The sequence below is a fragment of the Aplidium turbinatum genome, chromosome 5, assembly GCF_918807975.1.
Source record: "Aplidium turbinatum chromosome 5, kaAplTurb1.1, whole genome shotgun sequence".
Taxonomy (NCBI): Eukaryota; Metazoa; Chordata; class Ascidiacea; order Aplousobranchia; family Polyclinidae; genus Aplidium; species Aplidium turbinatum.
Genome location: NC_137476.1, coordinates 23,349,245 through 23,372,486, shown reverse-complemented (window position 1 = coordinate 23,372,486; position 23,242 = coordinate 23,349,245). Strand labels below are relative to the sequence as shown.

At 36.3% G+C, this 23,242-nt stretch overlaps 1 protein-coding gene across 1 annotated transcript; it reads right to left on the bottom strand.

Annotated features, from left to right (window-relative positions):
• Positions 1-3,264: 3,264 nt before the first annotated feature.
• LOC145771041 (PAN2-PAN3 deadenylation complex subunit Pan3-like) lies at positions 3,265-19,221 on the bottom strand. The gene is made up of 12 exons (XM_082582784.1): positions 18,975-19,221; positions 14,983-15,165; positions 12,895-12,972; positions 8,125-8,283; positions 7,616-7,732; positions 7,189-7,308; positions 6,334-6,463; positions 5,918-6,032; positions 5,379-5,491; positions 4,874-5,003; positions 4,181-4,384; positions 3,265-3,447 (listed from the first exon to the last, which is right to left on the bottom strand). The coding sequence occupies exons 1-12, from the start codon at positions 19,219-19,221 to the stop codon at positions 3,265-3,267; spliced, it is 1,779 nt and encodes a 592-aa protein (XP_082438910.1).
• Positions 19,222-23,242: the final 4,021 nt, after the last annotated feature.

Sequence of the window (23,242 nt, the reverse complement as noted above, 5' to 3'; positions counted from 1 at the left end):
TGGGCTACTGAAATATTGAGTGGAAATGTTTTTGTAGAAAAAGTTAGAGAGGTCCTATTGGAAAATTTTTAGAGATGCTGCCACCTTCCAAACCATGATCAACAATCTGATTTCGTTCGGCTTCCATAGTCAGTAAAATCAGGAAAATTTGCCAAGGTAAAATTTGGAGGAAAAATTCTCAATTGCTATATATCATTTAAACGGATTTTGTCTAGTTTAAGAATATTGAGGTTTTGAAAGTTTTAATCATTTTGAATTTAACTTATTCACAAAACTCTGATCAATTATCACATTTACTCCCATTAGAATCTGCTCATTTTGTTGGTGAATTGTGTAAAAATGAAAGATGAAGACGTGGTCTTGCATTGTGAAGTTCATTCTAAACTGCAATTGCCAACCAACAAACACCAACTAACACCTAAAGTTGAGCCAAGATCTGAACCGTCGAAAACACCAATTTTGAAACTGAAACAACTTAAAAAGTGCAAATTAAAAGAAGCTGAATTGAAGTATTTCAAGGGAATTTACAACTTGACAGATGTAGCACTGTAGTCTGTAGACCATCTAATAGGCTAGCGTTTTCCATGGTGTTTGATCTTCGGCACATCAAAAAATTTCGAAATCTATCACAGCACATTGCCTTTCTACGTCATTGTTCTTGTCGAAATATTGCCTTTCACCAAGGTTTTGATCAAAGCTGCTACCTTGAACAACGTATACATGATAGCTAAGCTACTTGAGCTGTATTTCAATGTATGCAAGCGAAATCGTTTACTTTTACTGCAATATGTACAGAGATCGCAGAGTGGAAACTCATGTCCGCATGCATTCGCATTGCACATTCAATTATCGCTATACTGCCGAGTGCCGACTAACTGGTTTAGACTTTTTTAGGCACCTACTTTTTGAAAACATCTTATTATCAAGTGATTTATGCAGTTAATCGTCGGTTACAGGGACGGCTCGCTAGTGTGTGCTGCGGTGCTGCAGCACACCCACGAAAGTTATCACAAAAAGTTTCTCACATATCTTAGCGTTTTTTCCGACCAAAATGTATTTTATGTTCTCTGTTCACAGAATTGCGGACTGCTATAAATGTAAATTATATTTGGAAATTCTGCGTGCTGTGAAATATTTTGCGCAAGGTTACAACTAAAGAGACGCTGGATTGTGACGTCGTAGAGCACCGAGTTTTCTTGAATTGCCAATGAATAGCAAAACGATGTGCTGTTTTAAAAGGCTGTGTGAAAAGTCGATGAGAGTCTGGCGTCGTGGTAACGTCAAAAGCAGCTAACGGCGCAATAGCGACTCCAGTTGGAATCCGCCTTTACGTTGTGGACTTACGCATTGTTTGGTGTTACGCAATAAACCAATTAGTAATTTACATTTTCGCTGATTAGTATGACGGTAGTCTTAGTTAGAGAAGAACCCAAAATGGGAGGCACTAAAAAAACTGATACTTTATAAGACAGGTCTACTTCCAATCCTTTGAAAAAAACACTTGAATTTAATATATCATGCAATAAGCAACGTATCTACACCCAAAATGTAAAGTGACATAGGCCACGGGAGAATTTTTTGTGGAGTAAGTAATGAAAAAAAACAAGCGTTTTCTCTTTTATCATTTAGAACGTGTTATTTACATATGTTTGTTGATCGTCCCCTTCAAAATATTACGCATTTGCGATACTCTGAAATAAGTCAAGTTTTACTTAAACTTTTATCACAATTTAGGGCTAAGATATGCTCAGAATGCACCAAATCAAATGTAATTTTTCTGAGACCCCCCCCCCCCCCCCGCTGTTGTATTCGCATTCGAAGGACACACGGCCGGGCTTTGCCCGTCCGCAGCACCCCCATTTCTAGGACTCACCAGCCGCCACTGGTCGGCTATTCATAGTGACCAAGACGGACTATATAGTCCGTCTTGATAGTGACCTACTGTAACAAGAAACCAAATGCTATCTTCCAAACAAATTTGACATTTTGCAGCTTTGCGCTGTGACTGCAACCGCTGCAACATTCAATTCAAGTCATTAGTCTTAAGGCACACTTGCGACTATCTTGCGGCACGCAGCTTGGGAAGCTCTGCTATAGACCATCGACATTAAGCCATAAGACGAAATCAGTCACAATATGTCAGCTATGAACAATAGTCGCACACCATGTAGTTGCAGTAATATGTTATTTAATTAAATGATATGAGATGTTCTACTGGTGCAAATTAAGCTAAACTATCACAAGATGTATACAGTGACAATCTGCTTTTATTCCGACGTTTCGTCAATCAGACACGACTGACTTCTTCAGGGGGCTAGACCAGGTAGTGACTACCTGTCTAGCATGGCAAAACACAGGACATATTGCTGAAAACAACTAAACATGCAAAATGAAAATTCAACTTCTGGACAAAAACTTATCGCGCGCAAAGTTTGAAATAAGTTAGAAAAAAGGGGGACTTAATTGCGATCAACAAGAAACTTAAATAACAACAAGACATTTTGCATGTTTAGTTGTTTTCAGCAATATGTCCTGTGTTTTGCCATGCTAGACAGGTAGTCACTACCTGGTCTAGCCCCCTGAAGAAGTCAGTCGTGTCTGATTGACGAAACGTCGGAATAAAAGCAGATTGTCACTGTATACATCTTGTGATAGTTTAGCTTAATTTGCACCAGTAGAACATCTCATATCATTTAATTTAATGCCTGGTGAACAGCCTCATTCAATTTTCAATGTTATTTAATTGTTGAAAACCAGTTCAAATATGGCAAACAATGTGTACGGTACGTGATATATTTTAAAAATAGAATTCGCTGTAGACCCCCAGAGTCTAGAGAAATAATCGAATGCACAAAATTATAGCCATATTGCAAAAATGAAAAACAACATGCCGGATATGCAATAAACGTATTTTGTTAAAACCTGGAGGTTTGTCGAGTTGATCAAGCCTCTACCATCTTCAAACAACATTTTAAAGTTGTAATCAGTGACACAGACAGTGTTAATTATAGTATTGGATTTAAAAGTTGCTCAATCACTACATCAGCAAGCAAACACATCAAGAGATAAATAGTAAACTAAGTATAGGCTTCATAGCTAAGTAGTCCACTACTCCTCAACACAAACGTGAAGCCTTAAAAATATTCATGGTACCGGTAACACAAGCATTAGCAGCGTTTCACAGATTGCAACAATGAGCAACACAAAAATAAGTAAAAATAAATCCATACTCGTTGGAAGAGTATGCTGCATACGGTTTCTAGTTCAAATTGCACGCAAAGTACAGTTCGTCGTTGGATAAACATCACAATCCTTGTACTCCTGGTAGGACATAAATTTATTGAAGGACTTTGTGAAGGTTTCCTTGAGCTCCGCATACGACACCACAAAGACATTCTGCTCATCACGTGACATTAGGCGAATCTTTTCCGGCATGCCCCCGTCAAGCTAAACAATAACGTTGTATCAATCCAGAATTGAGAAAAATACCACCACGGCCTTGAACCTGATCTATTGATTGTTAGAATCATTATTATCAAACAGAGGAGCTTCTTTGAAAATTTAATGTTAGCAGGTTTGTATCAAGACTTAAACATCCATTTGTTCATAATAATAATTCTGGCTGATTTCAGGGCCGGATTTAGCTGATGGGGGGCCCGGAGCACTTTTACATCGGGGGGCCCCCCGTGTAGTAGTGTACATGTACGTGTACAGTAGCATTATAATAATTCAGGCTGATTTATTCCATTCACTGTAAATTTTAACCATCTTTTGGCGCATTTCCAGTACATGTAGGGTTTTGACTAGAGTTTAATCATCATTGCCTCATGATATGAAAGCTTTGATTACACAACCTAGTTTTTATTCACTAAGTTATTGAGATGGATTGAATTAATTTAATGCTGCCAAAATATTCTGAAATAGGTTTCCATTCGTCATTGCACATAGGAACTGTGTTTCAAAAGCTGGTGCAAGCCGCTACTACCACGGCGAACCTGTAGTATCAGACTAAAACAGTTTGTTTGTATCTACATTTGTAAAGCAAACAACGATCATGCAGGTAAAAGCAAAACTCAATCTTCTGCGTTTCTATAAAAGCTTGCATAGTTTCTACATAACTTAGAAAATGTTATCTTAAATTTTCAAAGTCAAGCAACAGTTCCAAATGCTATAAGCTTACCTTCTTCAGACACTGTATGATATGAGACGAATCAATCGGGGGCTCTTCAGCATCTGTGACTCCAAAGAGCAAGTGATCTAGAAAGAGTTTCATCAGGAACATGTCTCCTGTATCGAATGAGTCCATCTCTGTGTTACACTCCGACCGTTCGGTGAGCATTTCAAGCTTGCTTAATATTCTAAATAACCGTCCATTCTCCGCTTTCTAAAATTACAACATATATAATATCATATTATCGGTGCAGATTGCATACATTTTCACATATTGCACAAATAGCTATTTCATTAGATCTTAACGTCGTATCAGCAAATAATTATAATTAAAAATATATTTCTCCTTTCAGTTTTTCTCGTTGATGAAAACCAAGATGTCAATTGCAAATACACGAAACTAATTATGAAACGTTTGGGACTCCATGGGCTCCTTTGTATGTAGCCTAACTGACGCAGGGTCGTAACCACAGGGGGCTTGGAGAGTAATCCCTCCAATTTTAACTTACCTCCTCAAAAATATATTTCACTGCCATTATAATTCATGCTGCATGATTTTTGCCTCGCCAACAGTTGCTTTTTCCCTTTTAAAATTTTCTTTCTAGCTGCGACACTGAGTTAAGATTATTTGTAGGCCTACATTAATTTATGCATCGGTTCATATTGTAGCCTACACATTTATATAAACTAATCAAACACCCACTTCCGTGCATTGATCATCTTTCACACCATCTCTGATCGTCGAAATACTTGGATGAGAATAGAACCTGCTCCCGATGAAATATATCAATATGTCCACTTTAAGCATCTTCTGTTGAGGTATCGTGAGGTATCTGCGAGCAGAAGACAGTGGTTTGTCAGATTCAACGACTTAAAAAGTTGAAACCCAAAGTATGACAGGCTATTTATAAATCTAATGTCTCCAAGTCACAAGAGTGCACAAGATATATGAGGCATGCTTCCAATCTTGTAGCAAAGGAAATGCTGGCATAAGTTCAAAAGGTTGTCAGATCTAATATTTTCAGCCAAACCATGACAAAGAAATTGAATAGGCCTACAGTGAAAAGTGGCCAAATATTCAAAATGAGATTTTTTTATGTATTTCACACATCAGATCACTATCACTTTCTGATAAAATAGTCGGCTACGTGGCGCAAAACGGTTACATTATTACTCACTAATGCAAGCAAATAAAATCCACCACTTACTTGATGAGCTTATACAGATCTGAAGAATAATTCATGCCGACAAAAGTTATTGCCTTTTGCATATTTTCTTGTTCAAACGGCGCAACAGAATTACAGGCGAGAGCTAGCACAATCTGACAATGTATAAAACAATATAACTGTTAATTCAGTGTACCATTCTTATGTTCAATTTTATTTTGCAAACTTAAAATATTTGCATTTAAGTATGGCTTGAATGGCTCAACACTAATTGGTATGGCTCAACACTGACTTGTAATCTTGTAGCACATTAATTGGGTTACACTGGAACCAGAAACAAACTTCAGTTTTCCTCGTGACAAAAAGAATCTATGTCGAGACACGCTGAGCGCCACAGTTATGTCAATAAGGTTTCAGATTAGTTATGTCAAAATTCTTCAGCTGTAAAATTCTTTTTAATTAACTTCCTAGTAAACAAATTGTCACGAGATTGAACGTCATCACATAAACTGTAGGCAGAATGAAAAGAGTTTATCAGTTGATTAAAATTTCCAATGAAAAAAAAAAAGTCATAAATTCACCTTTCCAAGTGAAATCATGTCTTCTTGCTGGTATTTCAGAATACATGCTGGTAGTCTGGGATTGGAACAGTCATTGTCCAAAACCTCAAACACACCGACTCCATTGATTCGTAACCTGAAAGAAATGTGAAATGAAAAGAGGCAAACAACCTTGATGTTGTTTGTCTGTACGAAAAAGCACTTTTTCAGTAATATATAAAATGATAAAAGAAACCTATTTTCAAGCAAACCATTTGCATTATTTTTTTTCTTTACTTTTGTTGTATAGTTCTTATGTATTTCTTGTGCCTGGAAATATTGATTCAATATGTTTGAAGAAAAACTTGTCTGTTGATACTTGTATTCTGAGAGGAACATCTTAATAATAAATGCATGTTGTTGGTTTCAAAGAGCAAAAATTAATTTGATTCACATACCTTGACTCGTCCGTTACTAAGATCTTTGTTAGGTCCAGCACTCGACAAGCAAGACCAGCGGAATGGATGCATTCTAGTGCAGAGCTGAGCTGTATCACATATGTCCATATCAGGTTTTCATGAAGTAAGTCTGGATAATATGTGAAAGATTGTTAGATCAACTATCAAGAGTAAAATTTTAACGAATTGAAAGATAAAGCGATACATTAATAGTCGCTGAAGTTGACACATGGATTAGTAGTGTTATTAGTAGCCTATTCTTGAAATGAACACATGACTCCTTAGCAAACTATTTGCTTCTTCGGACCTCAACATTTACATTATCTGTTCTTTTTTGTTGAAATTTCGGTGCTCTCCCTCAAAACTTTCTTGTTTTATCTGCTTATAAATTACATTAAAACATTTAAATAGACTTTTGAATTGTTGTGGCAAAGGAAGCTATTTCCTATTACCTGGAAGGAAAGAAACGCCAACAAAATCGTTACCCAACGACGTTACCTTACTGCGATACTTCGGACACATTGCAAGAAGCAACTTATTGGAAATTTTTTTACTGGAATGGTGCAAAGAAAACTAGAATACGATAGAAACTGAAACATTTTGACAACATCAAGCAAACTACAGTAACAAAAGTATCCCGGAATTATTAACAGAACAAAGATAAAACAAAATAGAGGTGTTTATAAGGGAGGTCACAGATGATCAATCATGATCAATTTGTTAAATAATAAACAATGTGATAATGTTAAAGTTAGACGGGCCGACTTGATCTAAGTGATACAATATTTGAGGATTTATTTATTATTTCTTATTCATGTCGTCGATTTAATATTCGGAAAGGATATCGACACTAACCAGCATTTTGCTTCACGGATTCTCCATTCCAGTTTGATGCAAGACTTTTGTTTTCGTTTGGGAAATGCTTCTCCATCAATGTTTCGGCTCCAGAAATGTAATCGTGTGCGAATATGAAAGCTGGACAAATATTAAATGTATTGAAATGCGGCTCATCAATTTTTTACTTTGTTTTCTTTGCGCATCAAAAACAAAGAAATGCCTGCACTCGCTACTATTAGTATTAATTTATATAAAGAGAAATATATGCAAACAAACTTTATGAAGAAAGCAAAAGTGAAATAATCGCATGTGACACGCTTATACGTCTCAATTGATCAAGTTTTACCCACTTTTGAAGTTTAGCGAAGTTGTAACCAGGTTAATAAATGCAACAGTGAGAGTACGAAACACGATATTTTAATATTAACTACTATTGGTGACATACAGTTCTCTAAGAATGCGTTTGAGGTAAAAAATTCTCGCAGTTGGACAATATTTGGGTGTTGCAGTTTCTTCCACTTCTCAACCAGAGTCATACACTTTGCGTCAACTCGGTGAAGTCCTAAACACAATAGAGATCAGTTTACGTTGAATCAACGGTTGTTTATTGAAATCACTCCAAGGAAAAAGTATTTACTATATAAAACATAAAAGAACATTTTGTGTTTTATACAAGTTATTTTTTCTCGCGATGTCGCCAGAATTTACACTTGAAATGAAAGTTTATAATGATTCTCAAATTGATTGCACTATTTGTTTGTTCTATGAGCGAAAATACAAGAACCCATAGTTCCTATTTTTAATTAAAGATCGAATGAATAATGAATTTTTCAAACACCTTAAAAATGTTTGAACTTTACATTGCTGTAACCTAACGAAAATCCTCACAAGTTATAGCATATGTGTGTTTGTTGTGTATATACCAACATAAATATACTTGCTGTATATACATACCATGTATCCTACGAAGACAGCGAGAAATTCCATCCTTGTAGTTGATAGCTTTGTAGCAGGAGGTCACAAATTGAAATAAAGTTGGCTCTTGAAGAGGCAAGTCAAATGTGGACTCAAGTGGAAACACGCTATGATAATTGCGAACTTTCTTCGGTATACCTGAGTGAATGCAATGATTTTTATAAAGAATATCCAGGTTAGTCTTTAAAGGCATTTCTATACTCAGTCTACTGCACAAACCATAGCGCCATGACACTAACGCAACATTCAACAAGTGGCTGAAATTGGCTAGTGATAAAACTGAGCAAGCCGAAATTTGGCATGTCACAAGTCAGCAAAATCAGTTTAGCAAGCGATGACCAAGCAAGTTCGATGCTAGATGAAAATCTCATTTGCTGACTTGGATAATAATAGATGAAATGTACTTGCTGAGTTGAAGCACTTGCTGAGTTGTCGCATGCCGAGTTGTCCGACGACTATCCTAGACACATACATTGCATGATGACAGTCCTTTTTTTTTAAATGTTGTCACTATGTTTGTGATTGTGAAATTAGTAGAAGCTAACGTTAGCTAATTAAGTAGCTTATTGAGGATTACATAATCATCAAAGTATTTAACGTACTCAGGTCTTTTTTTACAGCCTCAGTGAGCAGATCCTTTCGCAGGGTGGCTTCTTCCGACTTGATGTACATGCGGGTCTGTGGTGTGTAATAGTACATGGTTTCTCCAATTTTTTCGGAAAATACTTGTTTAAAATCAGGTTCGGCTTGAAATGTGTCTAAAGTAGATAAAAAAGGACATCGTTAAAAAGATGATCCAGTGTTTCTAGTTTTATTTAAATCCGCCAGTTCGACACTCACCAAAGACACGCAAGTGTGTCGAGAGAGGCACTTACAGATGGACACAAAAGGGTTTAGTCCAGTTAAATATCTGCCTCCAAGTAAATCCCACAATGGCACCAAGTTTAACAAACAACAGATAATGGTTTGGCAGAACAGCAGATTTTTTCAAGTTGATATCTATTATCTTTCGGTCACAAAGTTATTTTGATCCAAAATATTACATAAGTACAACCCCATATGAGCCTTTCTATTGGCGCTTTACCAAGCAGTGCTAAACATGCCTAGATATTTTGACTGTGGTGTATAGGCTGCATCCCAATGCGTAGATTTTCATATGCTTTATTATTCTTTATATCGAGAAATCAGAACAGAAGTTGGTGGGCTTTAGTTTTTCCTTTATTATTTCATTGATCCTTCTGGAACTAGTTCAGGCTAGCACAAAATATTAAAAGCATAAACCAGCCGCACTTTTAATATTTTGATAATTTGCAATACTGGCTTTTTTCAGAAAGGTCATGTGATAATTGAAAATATTGAAAATAAAAAATGCTTTACTAGTGTTTCGTTTTCTGTACATTCAATCCACAAACTTTATGCAAAAACATTGTTAGCTTGCCTGTAGCTACCTGGACGTATGGCCTGATGTGTTACATTTAGCAGATTAGAAATACGGCTGCTACTGCTACTGTCTGACTGAAATTTTATATGTATTTCTTTAAACGTTTTGCTAACCCGTAATAATAATGTTAGTTTTTAAATAGCGCTGTATCCAACGCAGAATGCGTTGCTCCTCAGCACTTTATAAAGCAGACAGTGTCAATGCAGCCGTATAGAGGCGCAACTGAGTAATGTGATACAGTTCAGTGACGTTAGTTTTGCGTAATAGTTATTATTTTAGCGTTAGTGCATTGCACCGAGTCACGTGCGCTTGATTACGTAGCCCCTCCGTGTAACTGTGAATAGTTCGTAATTGCTGTAGCAAAACTTGGTAACTACCCAGACAACCAGTTTATCTGATACATATCTTGATCAGATCTGGTACGGATCTGACCAGATCTGGTGAAGGTGTATACCAAAGAAAGTGGTTGTCTGGATATAGAGTGGTTTATCACTTGTGGTTGTTTGTTTGTCATATCTTTATCCTGCATTGCGGGAAAGCGGACTTGAGCGCTATGCATCGGTGTACGCCTTCCGACGCAGGGCCGGATTTAGCCGATGGAGGCCCCGGGGCACTTTTAGATCGGGAGGCCCCGTGCTAAAAACCACCTCTACGTCTGCAGTAGCATTAATCCAGCACTGCACTGAAACAAGTCAGCAAAATCAATTTAGCAAGCGATGACCAAGCAAGTTCGATGCTAGATGAAAATCTCATTTGCTGACTTGGATAATAATAAATGAAATGTAGCCTACTTGCTGAGTTGAAGCACTTGCTGAGTTGTCGCATGCCGAGTTGTCCGACGACTATCCCAGACACATACATCGCATGATGACAGTCGTTTTTTTTTAAATGTTGTCACTATGTTTGTGATTGTGAAAATAATGCAAGCTAACGTTAGCTAATTAAGTAGCCTATTGAGGATTACATAATCATCAAAATATTTAACGTACTCAGGTCTTTTTTTACAGCCTCAGTGTGAAGATGCTTTCGTAGGGTGGCTTCTTCCGACTTGATGGACATGCGGCTCTGTGGTTTGCAATTGTACATGGTTCCACGAACTTTTTCGGCAAATGCTTGTCGAATATCAAGTTCGGCTTGAAATGTGTCTATAGTAGATAAAAAAAAAAACACCCCTTATAAAGATGATCTAGTGTTTCTAGTTTAATGTAAATCCACCAGTTCGACACTCACCAAAGACACGCGAGTGTGTCAAGAGAGACACTTAAAGATACACACAAAAAGGGTTTAGTCCAGTTAAATATCTGCCTCCAAGTAAATTCCATAATGGCACCAAGTTTAACAAACAACAGATAATGGTTTGGCAGAACAGCAGATTTTTTCAAGTTGATATCTATTATCTTTCGGTCAAAAAGATATTTTATCCAAAATATTACATAAGTACAATCCCATATGAGCCTTTCTATTAGCGTTTTACCAAGCAGTGCTAAACATGCCTAGATATTTTGACTATAGTGTATAGGCTGCATCCCAATTTATAGATCTTTGTGTGTTTTATTATTCTTAACATCGAGAACTCGAGAAGTCAAAACAGAAGTTGGTGGCCTTTACCTTTATTATTTCATTTATTCTTCTAGAACTAGTTCAGGCTAACTCAAAATATTAAAAGCATAAACCAGCCGCACTTTTAATATTTTGACAATTTGCAATACTGGCTTTTTTCAGAAAGGTCATGTGATAATTGAAAATATTTAAAATAAAAAATGCTTAACTAGTGTTTCGTTTTTTGTACATTCAATCCACAAACTTTATGCAAAAACATTGTTAGCCTGCCTGTAGCTACCTGGACGTTTGGCCTGATGTGTTACATTTTGCAGATTAGAACTATGGCTGCTGCTACTGTCTGACTGAAAATTTAGGCTATATGTATTTTTTTAAACGTTTTGCTAACTCGAAATGTGATACAATTCAGTGACGTTAGTTTTGCGTATTCGTTATTATTTTAGAGTTAGTGCATTGCACCGAGTCACTTGCGCTTGATTACGTCGCCCCTCCGTGTAACTGTGAGTAGTTCGTAATTATTGTAGCAAAACTTGGTAACTACCCTGACAACAAGTTTATCTGATACATATCTTGATCAGATCTGGTACGGATCTGACCAGATCTGGTGAAGGTGTATACCAGATAAAGTGGTTGTCTGGATATACAGTGGTTTGTCTATACTGTTAACAAGCGGTTTAGAGTCAGAATGAGATTTTCTCAATCAAATTATGTTTGATTTTCAAAACCAAGAAAGCCCAGTAAAAGTAAAAAGCACTAACGCAACGTTCAACAAGTGGCCGAAATTGGCTGGTGATAAAACTGAGCAGTGAGTAAGCCGAAATTTGGCATGTCACAAGTCAGCAAAATCAATATAGCAAGCGATGACCAAGCAAGTTCGATGCTAGATGAAAATCTCATTTGCTGACTTGGATAATAGATGAAATGTACTTGCTGAGTTGAAGCACTTGCTGAGTTGTCGCATGCCGAGTCGTCCGACGACTGTCCCAGACACATACATCGCATGATGACAGTCGTTTTTTTTAAATGTTGTCAATATGTTTGTGATTGTGAAAATAATACAAGCTAACGTTAGCTAATTAAGTAGCCTATTGAGGATTACATAATCATCAAAATATTTAACGTACTCAGGTCTTTTTTTACAGCCTCAGTGTGAAGATCCTTTCGTAGGGTGGCTTCTTCAGACTTGATGGACATGCGGCTCTGTGGTTTGCAATTGTACATGGTTCCACGAACTTTTTCGGCAAATGCTTGTCTAATATCAAGTTCGGTTTGAAACGTATCTAAAGTAGATAAAAATAAAAGAACACCACTTATAAAGCTGATCTAGTGTTTCTAGTTTCATTTTAAATCCACCAGTTCGACACTCACCAAAGACACGCGAGTATGTCGAGAGAGGCACTTACAGATGGACACAAAAAGGGTTTAGTCCAGTTAAATATCTGCCTCCAAGTGAAACCCATAATGGCGCCAAGTTTAACAAACGACAGATAACAGTTTAGCAGAACAGCAGATGTTTTCCAATTGATACCTAGGCCTATTATCTTTTAGTCCAAAAGATATTTTATCCAAAATATTACATAAGCACAATTCCACGACCAGAAGGCTATTTTAAGTAGCCTACCTTCTTCTTTCTTTAAGCACCAGTTATGTAACTATCTTCAGTATTTTTGTGAAAATAATGCATGCAAACATGTGACTATTGCTTCTTGCTCACCACATAGTCATACAACAGATCTTACCAAGCTTACTTGGATCTTGTTTGGCATCCACAACGGGTATGCATTTTTCTAGTATCTTTCTAGGATTTGTTTTAGATGTTGAAGTGCCTGCACAAAAAAGAACACCACTTGTAAAATGATCTTGTGTTTCTGCTTTCATTTCAAATTCCACAGCTTTTATGACCAACGAAGACACCTGGATAGCCTATATCTCGGCAGACAATGAATGGTATGTTTGAAAATGGACACCAAAATGGTTTCAAATAATTTCAAATTGCAATTTCAATCAAAATAGTGGACAACGCCTTACAATCAAATTGGGTGAAGGAACTTCTCGTTTCTCTTTTGCCTAGGCCCTATACTGCAGTGGTTCCCAACCTTTTTGACCTTGCGGCACCCTATCAAAGAGATAAATAGTTTGCGGCACCCTGGCAAAGCTGGATCAATTTTATGAGGTTTCTGTATTTCAAATAATTGTATGAAATAACACAGAATGAGTTGTACAGTAGGCTATAGTGCGCGTAAATAAATGTATTTATTCAAAAGTCAGTGTGAAATTTGGGCTTGACTTCTTGCACAAAGTCCTATATCTGGGGGCACATTCGATAAAGTCATCCTCATTTCTTCCTCGACTGTGAGCAGTCGTTCTCGTTTTTTAGTTTTTATGTTCGATAATACGGAAAATCCACTCTCACATCGGTAGGCTATGACGTGATAAACTACAGCAAAAGCACAATAGCTTTCTTTTCAACGCAAGGATATTCATTTTGAATTTTTACCCAGGACTCGTCGAGAGGCATTTGCTTGTGCAATTGTGCATAAGCTTAAAATTTCCATTGCCACAAACTTCTTCTTCTTTAAGATTCAAAACAATGTGAGAGTCCAGTAAAAATGGATTTCTTACTTATGCGTAATTTTCCGTGGACAAGCTGGGAAAATACTCAATTTTTTCTTCCAATTATTTTAGGTGCTGAGTTATTAATGAGACAACTTCTTTGTTCTTCATTTCAGAGAAATGTGAAAGCATGTCAAACTTTCCGTTCTCCACTTTTAAGGACCACATTTGCATTTTTTTTCAGTGCTCTCATTTTATCGGTTGAAGTTAAGAGAGTTTCATTTTTGCCCTGCATTTTCACATTCACGTTATTTAAATGGTCGAAGATATCTACTAAATACGCTAATTTGGAGACCCAATTGTGCGCCGTGAAACGTAAAATAAAATCACGAAACCTGCCAATAATGATGCGTTTCAAACGTTTTTATGGAAAGAACAGCAAGGAGTCAAAATCTCTTTCACGCTGTTTTTCCTGGGCGAGAAAACAAAGGCTTACCGCGAATTATCTACTTACCGCTAGCGACCTTCCCACTAAGCGACTCCCCAGAAGGGAGCCGGGAACGATTACGAGACGCGAAACTTAATACGCACTGAAACTCGGTTAGAAATAAATAAATTGCGGACTTAACGGGTTAAAGTTAAGATAAAGAATGGGCCGCAGTATTGCAATATCTCAATATCTCGCGGCACCCTTGAGCATTGCAATTGGCACCCCAGGGTGCCGCGGCACCCCGGTTGGGAACCACTGCTATACTGTATTGCAGATGAGATTGTGGTTATGAGATTATTGTAAGTAACTAGTTACACGATACAAATTTGAATGAAGAAATCTATTGCAAAGCAGTAATTAATGTAACACTATAGTCATATGGATTTATATGCATTTTGATGACGCTTTGCTATGACGACACTAAATTTTGTTTTGGTTTTGCTAAAAGGCGTTGCAAAGCAGTAATTAATGTAACACTATAGTCATATGGGTTTATATGCATTTTGATGACGCTTTGCCATGACGACACTAAATTTTGTTTTGGTTTTGCTAAAAGGCGTGCTCCATGTTTAAAAAAGATACTGGAAACGTCTACCAGAAACATAGTCCACTTAATGGTTAGATATAGCAACTAGCCATCCAGGTGTTTCGAATATCATTGTTGGAGATAACAAAATCTTTTGCCCGGATAATTCCGCAATCATAAGGATTAACTCTCAAACATCTTTCAGCGGATTGTTATCTCAGAAATATCATAGATTGAGTTATAAATGTAGCCTATTTGAGAATGTACCTGATGTATAGATGGGATTTGATGACCCACATGGGTCGGTATAGCCTCCTGAACTAGTGCTTCGTTGCGCTGTGACATGATTTGACAACGGCATTGGTGATATTAGAGAGTTTTGCAGCTGACCATAGTATTCGTTCAGAGTTCTTCGATTGTTGTACATATTTATTGCAGTCACACTTTTGTCTGTGCAAAGGTAAATATAACAAGGTATAACTTGTAAAATAAACAAGTGAAGCTGCAAAAGAAAAAAAGCATCACAATTCAAGTGTGAATTAGGCCTACAGATATTTATCTTTATTTTCCTAGATAATAAAAAAAACATTTTCAGTGGATTGTAGCCTACAGTATATTGTATTTTGATAAAGCTTTCGCCAAGGAAAAGGCAGTTTTGTCAGCGCCTTATTCATTAAAAATGAATTTAAGAAAATTTAAATTGTTAATGTATGAATAATAGGCCTACCATATTTTCATCGCCTAAAAAGAGGACACGCTTCGCCTGCAAGTAGACTTTTACGATTGAAGAATTTTTTACATGTTTTTAGATCATTACAGTATAGGCCTACGCTGCAAAAGTTACCAAAAAAAACAAGAAAACAGATTGACTAAACTTTTAACTGTTTTTTTCTCATTTCTAGTTAAAACAACAAAGATTTTATATTTTTAAAAGTCAGCAAAAAAGGAAAAAAATACTTAATTTTTAGACAGTTTCAGTCAGACAGCAATGATCGCAAAAATCTGCAAAATGTGACAAATCAGGCACGACCTCCAGGTCAAGCCTTAACGTTTTTCAACAAGGAATGGTCAGCCTTAACGAAATTGTTAAATTATTTGCAAGAAATGTGATTAAAACAGTAGGCTGCACTGTGTGGAGGGCTGGAGGCCTTGAACCACTGATGCAGACCCGGTCACTGAGGTTGACGTATCTTGATCAGATCTGGTACGGATCTGACCAGATCTGGTGAAGATGTATACCAGATAAAGTGGTTGTCTGGATATACAGTGATTTGTCACTTGTACACATAGCTCTGCTCGTGTTAAAACCACTTTTCAACTTCTTTACGTCTGTGCGTTTCTGTAGCTATTCTGCAGTACCTACAAGCGTAAGATAATGATATAAAAGCTTTTTGTGGCCTTGGTGCAGCAGTACAAAATGAGGAAAAGTAAATTTTAAAACGTCCAATCGGACTGTTAACAAGCGGTTTACAATCTGAATGAGATTTTCTGAATTAAATTGTGTTTGATTTTCAAAACCAAGTGAAGTGAAAGCTCAATTTGTTACCTGGGAAAGACAGGGATAAAATATTATTTTTAGAAAATTGCACACAAATTAAATTCATATTTTAAATTTGAAAACATGGTCTCATTAACTGTAAAATTTTACAAAATTAACGCTTGGTGGCGAAGTGACATTTCTCTAAATATTGCTGATTTTACAAAATAAACTTGAAAACATGCTTGGAGCAAGCACTTCAAAACCAGAACCACCAAACATAATTATGCGAGACCTGGACTCAGCCCTCTAGCGCCTCTAACGTCTCATTGGTAGTTACAAACTGACTCGCTTAGCGTTTAAATCTATAGTGCTATAAATTTCCAGGTTCGTCAAATGTTTCTTGCTTCGTGTTGCCACTTTAAAGTCACGAATTCATCAAGACCTAAAATTAAAAAAAGAAACGAAACGATTGAGATAAATATTGCAAAACAAGGATCAGCTGAAGCACTGGAAACAGAGCTCATTGTTTATTGCCAAGTTATTGGCTAAAACAACGCTGATCATTCCTGACCTTGTTTAATGAAATTTCATGAACTAGCGCTTTACAATAAAATAAAAAAAATACTTTTCTGCTTCATAAAATAAAGAATGTGGTGTAGCCACTATCACTGCAGTTTATTGCGAGATGTGATCGTAAACTTTAAAATCTCGATACCTGGAAACCTAGTTTGAAAGTCTTGCTTTCATCACGTTCTATACTCGCTAACCACAGATCTAAAATCTACTTTGTTTTGCTCAACTTAGTCACTAACCTCAACCAGTTTGAACTGATTAAAAATATCTGTCGTTCCTGCTTAAATACTTTTTTTTTTAGGCTTGCGCAATCCAATTTTTCCTATTTGTTTATGTTACACCTCAAACACCTTCCCAGATAGCAAACTCCATCATTGTTTTTGCTGTCTGGGTTGTTTCCTTTGACGTTCTCGTAATTAACTACAGCCTGGAAAACAACAAGAACAAATGCGAAATGTTCCTACACGCTGTGAAAAGCGACTAAGTTCCAGCAGAGAGTAAACAAACCGCAATCTAATCCAAAGGATTATTATTATTGACCTAAAAACCAATTGAAATCATATCATTGGTTTAGGAGAAAACTGCATTGTAAATTGCAACCAAAAAATTAAAAACTGGGTAAAAAGGTACAAAGTGTCGACTCTCGTTTTAATTCACTTACTTAATAAGTAACATTATTTATCTTAAATTCTCTTCCTTATAACTCAATTGCAAGAGTTTTAAACTTTGCAATTGCAGCTCATTGACTACTTTTTTAAACAAAGAAACTCCTTGTCAACGAATCAACGTTCTGTTTCAATTCTATACCAATACATGGGTATCACATCATATTTTTAATGCACCATGACATTAACTCGCAAACAAAAACTGTATCGGTTAACCGAATAAAGCATTGAATTTTGTTTGATTAATGGATAGACGGTTAATCAACATAATAACATATTTCCCTTTGTGCTTTGTCGCAGTGTGACTCCCCAATTTTCTCTTGTAAAATAAAACAATATATCTGAAAGAAACAAATTTTTCTGATAGCTACATGAAGTACACACGCTTTCTCGTCAATTCCGTTAATTTTGTATTCATGACGCAAGTTTGCAGTCGAGTTTAGTTGCTAGCTTTGTTCTTTTTTTGTGTTTTATTTGTAATAATTTGTTATCGGCAATCATGGTGTTGTTTTGCTAATTTTTTTTTTTGTTTCTTTATAAACTTTCAGGAAAATTTACTCAATGTTTTTTTTGCATTGATGCAACGTCTGCAGACGTTCAATCAATATAAGGAATGGTTGTTTGCAGGAAAGGTAAATAAATAATTGTAGATTTAGAGGCATATTTTACAGAATGGTAACATTTGCAATGAAAATATTTAAACAAAAAGTTTCGTTGGTTTTCAATCAATTTTCTTCTTTAATTGTGCAAAATTGTGCAACTGAGTGTCAGCAATTTAAATGCCCATCTGAGGTCTCTCTCTTTCTGTAGGTATCATAGCTGATACAGCCCTCGATGTACAATGATGTTCCAGTTTGATCGATCTCGTGCGTCTTGCCAAATTTTAGTAGGGTTTTTGATATGTGGTTGAAAATACTGCAAAAATGTGAAATCTTTGAGCTCCTCTTGATCGTTTTCCTAGTATTTTTCCACTTAAAGATAAATCTTCAAGTTCGCCTTTCCTTATGATGTGACTCAAGAACTTCATCTGCCACATTTCTAAAGATCTCATTATCTGATGCTCCCGGCCCATCTGTTGGAGAACTGCTCTGTTGGTTCGAAAAGCTGTCCATGGAATTTTAAGAATTCTTAGGTAAAACCACATTTCTGCAGCTTCAAGCTTTTTTCGGGTTTTTGCCGTTACCGTCCAGGTTTCACATCCGTACATCAAAATTGACCAAACAAAGCATTTTAACAAACGAATTCTTAGGTTTTGGAGAGCTTTCGATCTTTAAAGATTTTTGCTATGGTGTTGAAACTTAAGTTTGATAAAGCAATGCGTCGTCTAATTATTTCTTCTTCACATCGGGTGCTTGGATTCAGTATTGAGCCCAAATAATTGAATTTTTGAACCTGTTCAATTTTGTTATCATTGCAGTACAAGCAAATTGTTGGTTCAGGAAAACGTTTCGAGACTTCCTGAGTTTTGGTTTTGTTAATGTTTATTTTTAGTCCATATGTTTCACTAGATGTTTGAACTGCATCTAGTAAAATTTGCAAACCACATGGTGACGTTGCAAGCAAGACTGTGTCATCTGCATATCGAATGTTATTTATAAGTTTTCCGTTTATATTAATTCCTTCATCAATTTCTTTCAGTTCTCTAAGGATGAGTTCACTGTACAAATTGAAGAGATCTGGGCTCATGACACAGCCCTGTCGAACACCTCTTGATATTTCCATCCATTCAGTGATTCCATCGGGAAGCATGACAGCGGCTTGCTGCTTGTAGTATAAATTGTGTATCATACGGAAATCTTTATCATCAATCCCACTTCGTTTTACTGATGAAAGAAGCTGAGGTAAACAACTAAGGTAAACAACTGAGGTAACCATCTGCGGTAAATAACGCGTTTGCTGAGATCGACAATTAGTCAAAAGCTGAGGTCGAATATTTTAATTTTTTGCCACTTGATATGTGAGAATGAGGTCCCGTTTTCATTGCATTTCATCTATAAAACGAATTGAAACAGACAAACGCTAGTTAACAATTGTTTGCTGTTGCTAATCCTTCTATTCACACATTGAGATGCAACACTGTAATTACCAATATGGGCAACCATCGTCTTGTCATGTGACAGTTGGTAATCTGATTCTCAGCAAGTGGAAAAGTTTCCACAATTGTATTCTTTTGTTAGCAGCTTAGGATTTAAAACTAAATTTATGTTTGAATCCATCACTACGAATAAAAAAAAAGGTTAGTTTTGTAAAACTAAAACTCTATAATTTCAGCGCTTTGGTATTGATGTTGCGTAATATAGGCTACACTAAATGTAAGTGGTGTAACCTAAATTTTGTTCTTCCGAATTATAAAGGCATATGCAAGATTTATCAAAATAGGCAGATCGAAAAAAAATCGTCATCAAGTTTTGTTTGTCGAAAGTATTTCGAAATTATTTTCTAATTTCACAAAAATCACGATTTCTGCGCGTATAGATGGACTAAGCACAAAGGCAGCCCAATTCTCAAAATATCAAACAAAACCGTTTGAATACCCAATATAAAAGTCAGCATTATTAAGCCACATTGGATATTTTAAAAATTACAAAGTGAACTTTTAACGTTTTGCTTATGTAATTAACTTGCTTGCAGAAAGCATTTCAGATTTTTGCCAAATAAAAAAAGAAAATATGATTAATAATAAAAAAAATAGCTTCAAACAGCTCACAATAATAATGAAAAAGGCAATATAACGCAAGAGAACAACTGCACGCCAAGCAAGCTAGTGCTAGAGGGAAGCCTAATTACGGATCCATAGGATGCACTGCCTGTAAAGAAAAAGGTACGACGAGTCCAAATTATATCAAGTTATCTTGTTGTGTATCGCGATTTCGAATATTAAATTCTCTTCAGCACAACTTTTTAACATGCATAGTAAAATCTTCAATGGGTCAGGTCAAGAATGCAGCAGTTAAGTTTGGAAAGAAACTAAAATTAGTGTTTTTCGGTAGCTAAACAGCGGGAGCACTTTGGGTGCCCTTTGGTTACAACGTCAAATTTTGCTTAAGTAGCATAATCCCTAATGGATAAACGGTTAACCAAACTAATAATATACTTCCCCTTTATTGTGGTATGTCGCGGTGTAACTTATCAATTTTCTTTAGTAAAATAATAAATATGCATAAAAGGATCGAATTTGACGAAAAGAATCAGAGCTGTGGAGTCGGGCGAAAATTACATGACTCCGACTCCTCGATTTATAACTGGCCGAATCAGGCTTCACTTTTGCCAGATGTTTGAAAGTTAATAGGTTTGTTTACGTTTTTTTCATTTTTTAAAATTCAATTTCACTTAAATTGCGATCGAAATTGAAACAACGAGTTTTCCAAAAACTGGCAAGAACAAACACTTTTGTTTTCTGGTTAAAGTTTAAGAGCGCAATGCAGAGATCAAGACAAACTTTGTTGAAAAAAGCATTGTAAACAACAATCGTATTGTTCATCGTTTTGCATCAAGCCAGAGTAGGAATCGGTCTTTTTTATAACAACTCCGACTCTGGACATGCCAAAATCCTTCCGACTCTACGACTCCGATTCTACAGCTCTCTGAAATATCAAATATATACGCTTTTTCAAGTATTTTATTAATTCTGCTTTCGTGACATAAGTTTACTGCCGATTTCACAGGCGAAACTTGTTCGTTTTTTGAAAGAACCAGTAAGAACAATTAATGAAAGTTAAATGTGTTCCTTTTCGTGAGAGTTACATAAGCACATATAACTTTTGTTTTCACGTGTACAAAACAAGTGTGGATTAAAAAGATTAATTTCATATAGCCAAACGGCAATCCTTGTTTTGTATATTTAGTAATTTATTCTTTGTTTGTAAGATTGATTAGAAATCACTTTATGGTTGTTTTACTATTACACAACCTCTGCAGTCGTTCAATTAGTATAAAGAAGAGTTGTTTGTTGGAAAGGTATCAGAATAACTGTTGATTCAAGTACATATTTACAGTAAAGAAAAGCTAAAGCAAACATGTCATAAAAAACACTTTCTCTATGGATAAATTGCTGCACAGACCCGGTTGAAATAAATAAAAAGTTTCCTAACACACGTTCAGCCACCAACCTCAGCAAAAAAAGAAACAAAGGCTTCGAAAAGAAACAAGACTTTGAAACAACAATTCGAAAATGATCCATCATACGTCTTTCCAGAAGCAAAGCGCTTTGGGCAAAGTTGAAAACATTGAATCGACTCCGAACCGATGTTGGTCATACTTAATCTGCAATGGTAAAGTGGAGCTATAACATGGGCCCAGTTAGATGTATCTGTGGCATCAAGCCTCAAACAGCGGACCATCTTCTTGTATGCTCTCAGTTTAGCCTAGCCTACTACTCAGTGCAGTAGTGGGATCTTTCAATAGACAACTCTGTCGCAAAAAATATATCACTTAGTGGTGTATTAGCCAAATTTAGAAGACTAGATAGAATAAGTAAAGAGAGTTATTTTAATTTAGTAGAAGTGTTGGGCTACTGAAATATTGAGTGGAAATGTTTTTGTAGAAAAAGTTAGAGAGGTCCTATTGGAAAATTTTTAGAGATGCTGCCACCTTCCAAACCATGATCAACAATCTGATTTCGTTCGGCTTCCATAGTCCGTAAAATCAGGAAAATTTGCCAAGGTAAAATTTGGAGGAAAAATTCTCAATTGCTGTATATCATTTAAACGGATTTTGTCTAGTTTAAGAATATTGAGGTTTTGAAAGTTTTAATGATTTTGAATTTAACTTATTCACAAAACTCTGATCAATTATCACATTTACTCCCATTAGAATCTGCTCATTTTGTTGGTGAATTGTGTAAAAATGAAAGATGAAGACGTGGTCTTGCATTGTGAAGTTCATTCTAAACTGCAATTGCCAACCAACAAACACCAACTAACACCTAAAGTTGAGCCAAGATCTGAACCGTCGAAAACACCAATTTTGAAACTGAAGCAACTTAAAAAGTGCAAATTAAAAGAAGCTGAATTGAAGTATTTCAAGGGAATTTACAACTTGACAGATGTAGCACTGTAGTCTGTCGACCATCTAATAGGCCAGCGTTTTCCATGGTGTTTGATCTTCGGCACACCAAAAAATTTCGGAATCTATCACAGCACATTGCCTTTCTACGTCATTGTTCTTGTCGAAATATTGCCTTTCACCAAGGTTTTGATCAAAGCTGCTACCTTGAACAACGTATACATGATAGCTAAGCTACTAGAGCTGTATTTCAATGTATGCAAGCGAAATCGTTTACTTTTACTGCAATATGTACAGAGATCGCAGAGTGGAAACTCATGTCCGCATGCATTCGCATTGCACATTCAGCTGTCGCTATACTGCCGAGTGCCGACTAACTGGTTTAGACTTTTTTAGGCACCTACTTTTTGAAAACATCTTATGATCAAGTGATTTACGCAGTTAATCGTCGGTTACAGGGGCGGCTCGCTAGTGTGTGTTGCGGTGCTGCAGCACACCCACGAAAGTTATCACAAAAAGTTTCTCACATATCTTAGCGTTTTTTCCGACCAAAATGTATTTTATGTTCTCTGTGCACAGAATCGCTGACTGCTATAAATGTAAATTATGTTTGGAAATTCTGCGTGCTGTGAAATATTTTGCGCAGGGTTACAACTAAAGAGACGCTGGATTGTGACGTCGTAGAGCACCGAGTTTTCTTGAATTGCCAATGAATAGCAAAATGATGTGCTGTTTTAAAAGGCTGTGTGAAAAGTCGATGAGAGTCTGGCGTCGTGGTAACATCAAAAGCAGCTAACGGCGCAAT

Coding starts and splice junctions, on each gene's coding strand:
- LOC145771041 (XM_082582784.1), bottom strand. CDS start 19,221: ATGATACACAATTTATACTACAAGCAGCAAGCCGCTGTCATGCTTCCC. Junction 12,973..14,982: donor AAATCCCATCTATACATCAG/GTACATTCTCAA, acceptor TTTTTTGTGCAG/GCACTTCAACATCTAAAACA. Junction 4,385..4,873: donor AAGATGATCAATGCACGGAA/GTGGGTGTTTGA, acceptor TTGTAATTTTAG/AAAGCGGAGAATGGACGGTT.